Source organism: Pteropus vampyrus, unplaced genomic scaffold, assembly GCF_000151845.1.
Source record: "Pteropus vampyrus isolate Shadow unplaced genomic scaffold, Pvam_2.0 Scaffold280, whole genome shotgun sequence".
Classification (NCBI taxonomy): domain Eukaryota; kingdom Metazoa; phylum Chordata; class Mammalia; order Chiroptera; family Pteropodidae; genus Pteropus; species Pteropus vampyrus.
The window spans coordinates 239,073-249,608 of NW_011889061.1; the positions used below are offsets into that span (position 1 = coordinate 239,073).

Here is a 10,536-nt window from a genome sequence, read left to right on the forward strand (position 1 = left end):
TGTGTGTGTGTGTGTATACACGATACATATATAAATACATATATCATACATATATAGTCATTTTAATGGAACACATAAAGGGAAATAAATAATTTTATTTAGTATCTTTAACCTCTAAGGGGAAGTTCTCCTTGATTTAATTAAAGAATTAGTCACTGAAGAATAACAATCTCACAAGTAGGACAGATGTCCCACTATGGGAACAATGTTCTCCTCACAGGAAAATAGGTGGATCTGAAAGATCCAGCAGTAGAACCTCCACATTTGTTTTTGATTTACTGCCTCTCTTGGTCTGAAAAGAATATTAGCAACAGAGTTAAAGCCCAATAAGTCACAGGAGAAACTTTGGAAAGTCATGCAGAAGCCTTCGGGCGAAATATGTCCACCGCTTAATGGACTGGGCACGGGTGACGGGGTGAGCGGGAAGTTCTAAGACAAGAACTACACAGGCAATTACATACACACAACGCGACCGGCCTCTGCGGTGTGGGACAGAGAAAGGCATGATCAGATTACAACAGAGGAGGATGGATCGGATCTAAAGAAAAGCTGGATTACAGGAAGAGATCTATAGTTTTACGAAAATGTATGCAACTGAGCGTAAAAATACACTCAACGACATCTGAAAAAATTGAGAAAGATCAAGGGACCGTGTATTAAATGCACGTTAACTTTATGCAACTCGAACAGATATAGACGGTGTTTATTACATTTCTGATACAGATCAACGAGCAGTTCACATACAACTAGGAAATTCTATTTTTTCTGGAGGTCTATTTTTGCAAAAAAAGAGTGCCCGGCATATGTCAACACATAGGGATAAAATCAGGTGGTTCCAGAAATGAAAAAACGGTTTAATTCTTAAAAAGTTTAACTAACAAAATGCAAACATGGATATTTAGAGTCTCCAAGAAATAAAAATCTAAGAAGATATGAAAATACTTCAAATTTGTTAATTAACAAGGTGTACCTGTCTGTCTATAACACACGTATGACCCAGACCATAACATAAAGAGGCCGACGCCTAAAAACTGAGGGGATACTGACGAGTACAACTTAATCATCCACTTATGACAGAGTAACTGAAGCTGTCAATTGCGCCTCTGTGGTTATTCCAGGTTTTGTTAAAAGGAAGGTCGTGGACATGGAATTCTGAACACTGTGAATGAAAATGTAATCTCGCTTCATCTCCACCACTAACTGAGAGACACAAGGTCCGTCCCTAGTTTTGTGGCTGAGTTGTGCTTCACCTCTACTTCCCGCCTCTTCGATCTCTCTCTTATCAAACAAACGATCACTGGACTTGATTAGACTGCCACCTTTTTATGGGGCTGGCTCAAGGTGACAGATGATGCAGTACACACAAGCAGGAAAGTGGGTATACTCGCCAAGTTATGCAAACATTTCTAGTCATGGGATGCAGTTTACTCCTCTGACTCGTGTAAGTCGTATTACTATTACCTGCTCAAAACTAGAACACATAAACTTTAAATACTAACTTATGTTAGTATTTAAAATTTTGCATACATATAAACCTATGTAAATGTACGTTTAAAGTCTTGGAGGAAATTAAAAAATAATGTAGCTTTCTTCCCTCAAGAGTGGAAAACTAGGGCGATTCGAAAAGGAATTTTACTACTTTTAGGTACGCTATTTATTTATTTTTACTACTTTTAGGTACTATCTTGATTTTTCCCACAATAATAATGTTAAAAGTAATCTTAGCTATTTAAAAACACTATATTACAAAAAGGAAGGCATAACAATTGAAGCACTAGCTTTGCCCTTGAAGACTTACAATTCGATATGCTGTATTACGTATAATATACTTTTTAAATATTGTCTCTCTCCTTTTTCTCCAGAATTTGTGTTCCAAAAGCCATAGAGTGGCATTAAAAATAACTGTTTTCATTACCGGCAAAAAAAATACCATGCCAATATCATAAATAGCATACCCCTACAAACAACTACATATCTGCACAATCTTTAAATCAATTCATCTATAATTGTTATGCTAAATCTTCATCTAGGAGGCTATAGTCATATATGCCAAATTCAAAGCATATATTTAATTTCATATCATTATATTCTCAAGTGAGAAGCATTAAGTAAGACACTTTGAGCTGTTGATCTATGTTTAGCAAGCAAAATGGGGACAAAGTATTAAAATAATATCATTTTACTTTAATTTAATAAACTTGGAGGTTTAGTGTCTTTACTTAAGAGGAAATAAATAATGCCTGACCTTGATTTGCTTCATCATGGCAGTAATGACGATAACAGAGGTATTTCTTTAGCCCTCATAAAAAATGATGTTTTCTTTTTTACCTGTTTCTTTTTTATTAAGACTCGGCAGAGAAAGAGCCATAAAGAAACTTGAAAATCAAGATGGCTTCTTCAAATGAATAATGAGTTTAATTATCTGAAACCTGAACTAAATGTTTTTGTTAAAAAATAACTAAGAATGTCTGTCTCCTTTTGATATACAGATAGCCACCTCTAACCAGAGAAGTAAAACACGTAAGTTCTTAAATATTAAGTGAAAATAAAGCACACACATCACCTACGAAGGTCGGTTCTGATCACCACAGTCTTGGACATGCAGTTTAAGCAGATAAACAGTCATTATTCGGGCCTTGATTAGCCATTTGTGTGTGTGTGCATGTGTGTGTGCACGTGTGTGCGTGCGTGTGCGTGTGTGCATGCGTGTGCGCGTGTCTGGAGGTGGCACGCGTGAGACAGAGACATGAGGGGCAGAGAGACAGGAGAGGGCGATGATGACAGGAGAATGCGGACGGCAAGGCAAAGGAGATAACGAAATAGTAAGTGGCCGAACAAGACGGTCCCTCTCTGGGGCTGGATTTCGGGATTAAAATTGCATACTCGATCTGAATCTGCATAAAGGTGGACGCCACCGCTGCACTCCCCAGGGCACCGCCATCTCGTCCTCTAAACGGCGAATATGTTTAGAGCCGAAACACAGTTACTTGACATTTACAGCGCTTTGCATTGTTAGCGACCTTATTTCACATCACTAGGCTAAACTGTAACCTTCAAGGCAGTTTGGACTTGACGTCGTCCCTCGCACAGTAGCATGTTTCTAATATACTCAGCAAGGATGATTATTACAGCTGGTCAACAGGTGGCAAAGTCCACCCATTGATCATGTCCACAAAAAATAAACATGTAGCTTATAATGTGATATCGCTATTATCTCTATTAGCATTACTGTTGTTATTCCCGTAACCTAGTAGCTGACTGCACTGCACCCTCTTCTCCACTCAGCTGGTCATTTCTTCAGCTAACTCTATTACCTACCGGGCAACAGAGAATCTGGAAGACCAAGTCTTTGACTCACTATTCTCTGAACAGCCTTCTCACGCGGATGCACAATTTCCCGAATTTTGGTTACCTTGCTCCCTCCCGTCAGGGCATCTACACCTGCTGTCTTTGAGGCCTGGAGAAAGTCACTCCAATTCCATAGCACTTATTTGATGTTGTGATTCCTATTCTTACATAATTTCCAAATTTTTCAGCCAACATATAATTAAATAGTAAAACTATGGAATGTTTACAGAGAAAGTGCAGTTCCTGCCCCAAGAGATCTATGTATCTCTCACCAAAATCATTCCAGTAGCTCCAAGGCCTGCAACAGGTAGACAGAGGATCATGTAGGTATTTCCTACCAGCACATCAGGAACTTCTCAGGGCGGGAAGCCAGTGTTCCTGGGGAACAGACCTTGAAAATTTTAACTCAGATTTAACTTCTAATAAACTTTCGGCAGTTTTTGTGGGATTTTATACGTGTGAGGGCATTTAAAAGGTAAATAGAGGATGCAAGTTTTGTCTCGCATGTCACAAGGCATTCTATTTTTTTCTTTGAGACTGTAAAATGGTTTTTAAATCAAGATTTTAATCCAATAGTCTTAATTAAGTAACTACGATGCCCATTCTGAGAAAAGAGAATCTATGTATGTAATATCTGCACTGAATATAAAGACTGAATGTGACGAATTCCATGCCTTCGGAAGAGGTGGCCATTGTGAACTTTCTCAGTAGATCTACTGAGAACCTTGTCTGCAAATATCTCTAGGTCATTTTACATAAAATCCTGGCAGACTTCATCTGACATAAGTCTATTGAGGCTAATTTTGATTACTGGTTTTGCTTAGCTTTTTACTTTCTCTTTGAAATGTACTAACTTCTACTTATTCCTCTGTGTGCTAACAGACACCACACGGTCTAGTCTAGGCCATTGGTTATGTTCTGGAAATATGATACTAAACTATAAGCTATTTTTAGAAATATTTTGTCAGGGGATTTCTAAAGTGCATTAATTTTTTTTAAAAAGCTGGATTTATGTTTCTGATATTTCTTGTATATATGTTCTTATAGCAATATTACCCCCTCCAATAATTCTGAAATGTATTCTAAAACTTAGCATATCCCTTCTTTATGCACATCTATATTCTTATTCCTAAACATGCTCTGAAATTCTTTTTGAGATTTCTAAATGTGAGAAATATAATAATAATCATGAAAAGTATGTTCATTTGATGTCCTAATTTGGAAATTTTTACCATTTTAAGAACTCCTCATAAAATCTTGCATTTTTGCCAGGTGTGTGACTCAGGGTAGTACTTGCTAGTTGCTATAACAAACAAAGCAAAATCTTGGTTGCGTAATCCAACAAGTGTTTAACGGACACGTGCACGAAGTCATACAGCTGTACCTGCTGAGCTGTTCTCTCCATGGAGGGGGCCCCAGGGCCCGGGGCCCCGGTGCCAGGGGTGTCTGCTCTCTCGGAACACTCCGCTTCCAGACAGGGAGCGGATCACGGCAGACCACATCTGTCACCCCCAGGCTCCGGGAGTGTCCCTCCCTTCCATTAAGCAGAGCCAGTCACGTGGCTCCACCAAATGCACGAGGCACGGGGCCTAAGCCTCTGGTGCTCAGGAGACAGCGAGGCCGCAGCCTCCAGGCAGGACGCCGGCACAGCAATCCGGAGCGGGCTGAAGCGGGTACCAGCAATGGGAACGAGCACCTTCAGCGACAGTCCTTTTACTAAAAAGGAAGCTGGGAACTTGGTTCAAGGAGTCCCATTTAAAAATGGTAGTTTTTTTTATTTCTGCATAACTATCAAGAGAAGTGACTTTATCGAATTACTTATACGGCACATTCTACTCCATTATATGCTTTCCTAAAAAATTGAGTAATAGTCAATATTTAGCAATTGGCCAAGATGCAATATCAGAAATACTCTAGAAAAACATTATGGCACAATATCTTATGTACTGGCTCTAACGGCTATGTCCACATTGATGGATGGGATACATTATTTCTTATATTCTGACTTTCTTTTTCATGAATTATTTAGTAAGGGATATGTACTTTGTAGGGGATTAGTTTTGCTACATAATATAAGTAACTAAAAGATAAAAATGCTACATTATAAAAGCATGGCTAGAATTATCAGAAGCTGTAACTGAATTAATCAGATGCAAATTATTGTAGTTTCCAGCAATTAAGCAAGGTTTTATAACATAAATGTTAAAATTTATCAGGAAATACAATGTAAGTATAAGTCTATAAAATTATATTCATGTATACATAGATTTGGTGGTCTCTCTAAAAATATCGAAGCATAGAATTTATAGAGAAACTTGGCCTGAAATTTTATGTGAACTAATTCTAAAATAAGTTTAAGAAATACAAAAATTTCACCAGCCTTCAGGTTGGTTGGAACTTGATATCTGATTAATACTGTATTGTCTGCTAAACCAGGACGACACTCGGTATGATGTGCTAATTTCCTGTCAGCCAAAAACTTATTAAAATTCCTCTTATTTATAAGCAATTATAATTTTGAAGCAGACAAAGCATTTTCTAAATGAGATAACACACTACCTATAACTTTATATGACTCGTCATCCAAATTTCTTGCTGAAAATAAACTCATGATGAAGGTCTCACATAATTATAACATTGAAGAATCAACATCTACAAAAGTTAAGGATTAAGACGGAAATAACTGTTATCAAAATGCTTCATGTCCAAGGAAGCAAGAGATGCACCATGTACTCTGCTTGTGATGATGCCCTGAAACCAAATTCTGCCTGGCTGCCTTTCAAATTCTGTTACTTGAAGTCAGGGTCAGCTGTCTATTTCGATATTACCCATGAGGTGGGTGGCTTCACCTGAACCCGCTGAGCTGATACTTCTCTAATTCTGGGTCAATGGCAGTATTACTGGTCATTAATCATCATCTTCAGAAAAGTCTAGTTTCCAATAACACTTCCTCTTTACTTGAGAAAAATATCAGCCAGTATTTTAAAAAATATATGTAAACCCTGCCTTTTTTAGTTAAAAAATACATAAACTGCATTTTTTATTAAAAAATTCATCCGTCTACGTTTATATTAGATACTTGATACAGTTATACATCTTTTAAAATTTATTACCTATCTACTATAGAAAAGAATCTGATATAAGATAAATATGTAATAACTAAAAATTAATTAAAGTAGCAGAAATGGAGAGCAGGAAGAGAAAGGAAAAAATAATAAGGTGAGTTCACCTTGGTAAAGGAAACCACCACAGTGAAAGGCAATGCTGACATTAGCTCTTTCTGGGAATGCAGGAAAAGTGGAAAATATCAATGGATTGCACTGTCCTCAAAAAATTAAAAACAGAGCTACCATATGACCCAGCAATTTCACTTCTGGGTATTTATCTGAAGGAATTCAGAAAACCGATTTGAAAAGATATCTGCACCCCTATGTTCGCTGCAGTGTTATCTGCAATGGCAAAGACATGAAAACAGGCACGCGTCGAACTGCATCCCACGGGCTGCTGCGAACGTCTGATGAGATGAAACACGTGAAGCACGCAGACGACTGCCTGGCACACAACGAATGTCCCCAAACTTTAAAGTGAAGGAATCAACTTAGAACGTAAGAACGTACACTTCATCACAAGGTACTAATTTTTTTAAGTAGATGAGGAAAGCGAGATATGTCCAAAGTCCCTCAAGCACCGCGCCGAGCGTGGAAGACGGCGGAGAAAGGAGGCCGTCAGAGAACGGCAGAGGATTTCTCTGAAGAACGCTGTCTGAGGCCTCGCCATCCCAGTCCCCGAGGGGCTGTGATGAGAAATATTTCTGCATCGTTCCAACTAAAAGTGAGAACCTTCAGCAGGAAGCCCTGGGGAGCTGTAAATGGAAGTCGAGAGCCACAACACTATCGTCTGACTACCTCTGAACATGTAAAGGCAGGGGACACGCCAGCTGACTGCTGACAAACAAGCTGTGTAAGTGGCCGCTCTGGAATCGATAAGGACATATTCATTGCTTCTGACACATCTAATAGACCTATCTGTACTAAAAATTCTAGTTTCCTCAGCTTTTGATTAATAGAATCAGTACCAGAGATGAGTCTTTGGACACTCTTCCTGTTTAAAAACAAAAACTCTCAGACAGTTTGTACTGTAAAAATTGAGAGAACAGAACCTAATTTAAAACAAAGTGGGGGGACCAGCAGAGGGTTCACTTGCCCAGGCCCCCGCACACCAGGAAGGACCCCTTTACCAGCCCCAGCCCACTCCTCCCCTCGGTCTCAGTGGACTTGCTGGTGGCCTGACGGGCTGCGCATTCCCCTGGCAGCTCTTTTTTGTTCCCGAATAAACCCATTTCGCTGGAGATATTTGGCTGACTAGTTCGAGGTCAGGGGTCAATGTTACCTTCAGAAAAGACAAGTTAAAATCAATCATGCGTGGTTGAACAAGATATAATTAATAAAACACGTAATTCTTTTATATATATATATAAAGCAATTCTTTCTCTTTACAAAGGTAGTACACTCGTTTTAATGGTAGAAGGAGAATTCCAGATAGCGATCAAATTACAATAGTTGGTACACATAATTTTCATCTAAATGACTTGAGTTATCAGGTCAGCATCTGGACAAAATATGTTACCTCATAAAAATAATAATCGGATAAATTTTACTCCCAGTGACACTTATTAAAAATAAAGAATATTTATATCTGTTTAAACTTAATAACTCTTTTCTCATCTTTATTTAGTCATTCAAAGTAATGTCTGAGAAGTATGTACAAAGATTACAAAACAAGTTATTTCCTATCCTCTGAAAGTTAGCAACTTACAGGAACAAAGAAATCACTCTTGAAGTCCCTTTAAATAATGCAGAACTAAGCACTGCTCACGTCTCCCTCGACGACTGTCTGCACAGCCATGCCTGCAATTTTCCAGACAGGGCATCCAGCACATCTGTGCAGTCTCTTGTGTTTCCTGGATTCTGCCCTACTGCCCCCAGATGCAGGCATAGTGATCGCATCCCTCCCTTTATATATTTACTATTGTTGACAAAGTGGACCATTTAAATGATACTGGCTCTTCAGTATGATTTATATGAGAGCAAGTAGAGAGTGTGATCTATTTACTTGAGAAAAGAAATGGACTTTTTTTCAGTAATATATTTTACAATCCCCCAAAATTCACTATCTCTAACGATCTTTGATAGTGCAGGCACTGTAATCAACCTATGACTGAGGATTCTGTTGGAACGTTTCGGTTTTATTTATTTTTCCTAACACCAACGTAATACAATAGCTAAAAACAACAATTTCACCTTCGCAGCAAGTTAATTCCCTGGGTTTTGCTCACGTTTCTGATTCTAAATTAACAGTTTCATTTGTCTGCAACGTAACAGTGGTGAAGCACATTTATTGCCCCTTGGGTCCTGCCCTCTGTGGCTTAACAGAGATGGGTACCTACTTCAGCTGATGGAAGAAGTGGGTAAATGGAAACAATGAAGTTATACGAAAATACGAAATTGAAGTTCGTCATTCCTCGTGTAAAGATGATCCAGCAAAATTAACTATTAAATTTCTTATGAAAACTAGCTTTTAAGCTATTTTTTAAACTTCTTTAGAATAAAATATAAAATAATTAGAATGTAGAAATGAAGAGACTCTGAAACTAAATACAATCCTTTACACTTCCTTGTAAGGTGGGGAAACAAGCCGAACACAGTCCTGAGAACGTTCGGGAGGGAAGGTGTAGCTGACTAGCACACGACACGCCTGTCGCTTTACGTCAGCACCGGATGAACAAAAGATGGAATGAAAATTAAAACATGAACGGCACACACAAAAAACACAACTGACGCTTATACCACACATCCAGTTGAATTTTAGGTTGCCAGATGGCAAAGAAGATTCTAATACATGCTTGAAAAAAGCACTTTCCTGCGTGAAATGCAGATTTACATGAGTCCACAGTGTATTTGCCATGCACCAGTTAACATAATTAGTACAAGAAAAGAGAAACCTAGCTGTATCAAGTGAGAACGTTGTAATTTTAATTGCTGGTAAGGAATTATTTTTAAGTGATATTTACTTTGGGAGGGTTGCATCTGAATGTCACAGAAGAAAAGAAAATTAATCATTGCTTTTTCGAATTTATAATTTTTAAAAATGAATACATAAATTTGGAGGTAAGCTGAATCAGAGTTAAGCAGCTAGAGGGCACATAGTCTTAAAGAGACACGCAAAATACTTGGAATTCAGGACAAGGGGATTCATTCACGTCGCACATGGATCGTCGTGAAAACCTTTTTAATTGAGTTTATTTAATTGAGTTTATTCTCACCCATGTTAATTACTACGAGTTTCTCCTCTTATTCAATGTTTGACATTTTTAGTTTTATTGCATATGAAATGATACCTTTCTTTAATAACCTATTATGTTATGACTTATCAACTCCTATTCATTTACCCTTTATACTGAATTGCATATCCTTTTTGAGTATTTACAATGTTTGAAGGTCAAACACAGGTGGCTGCCTGACCACCCTTTTCATATTACTAGAACTTTCGAATTTCAGGTAAAAGCTTAAATATGAGCCACAGTCCTCACATACACTTGATCTAGACTGTACACTGGAGGATGGTACACACTTGACCTGAACCAGAAACACAGAAGCAATAAATCTAGAGATGAATAACCAAAAAATATTCCAGAAAAAGTGGGAGTATTGCTATTAATGGTAACTTGCAAATTAGAAGAGAGATTTTTAGTAATTTCAAATCAAAGCCTTTTGAAATAGTGCTAATATATTCTAAAATAGCACAGTTAAATCAGACATATTATGAAGTTAAAAAAGAGGGCCATCTCTAGACATGATGTCTCTGTGAACAACATAAATACACCTGTACTTACTCGAGTGTCCCAATTTGTGTGTGAAATACGCCCACTCTGTCAAAAACTCAACAAATAAAATGGTATAACAGTTAAAATAAGAGAAAGGAATTTATGTACTCACCAAACAGGTCCTTATCTTCAATGACTGCCATCTCAACCTCATTTCCGGTAACTACAGTGCATGTGAAAGGAACTCGAAGAAGAACGCTAATTTCCCCAAAGGACTCCATCTCCTTAACTTTACCCATATAAACAAGTTTTCGAATTTTTTTCTGCCAGAGAAATAGATAATTGATGTTTAACTAAACCACTTA

General features: G+C 37.9%; 1 protein-coding gene across 1 annotated transcript in view; it reads right to left on the bottom strand.

Moving 5' to 3' along the window:
• Positions 1-9,913: 9,913 nt before the first annotated feature.
• The window catches only part of CNBD1 (cyclic nucleotide binding domain containing 1), a 134,156-nt gene continuing 133,533 nt past the window's right edge, over positions 9,914-10,536 (bottom strand). The window contains exons 13-14 of the mRNA XM_011375929.1: positions 10,344-10,494; positions 9,914-10,011 (exon numbers count right to left, since the gene is read on the bottom strand). Coding sequence (XP_011374231.1) covers positions 9,914-10,011; positions 10,344-10,494 — 249 coding nt within the window. The remainder of the gene's footprint in view (positions 10,012-10,343; positions 10,495-10,536) is intronic.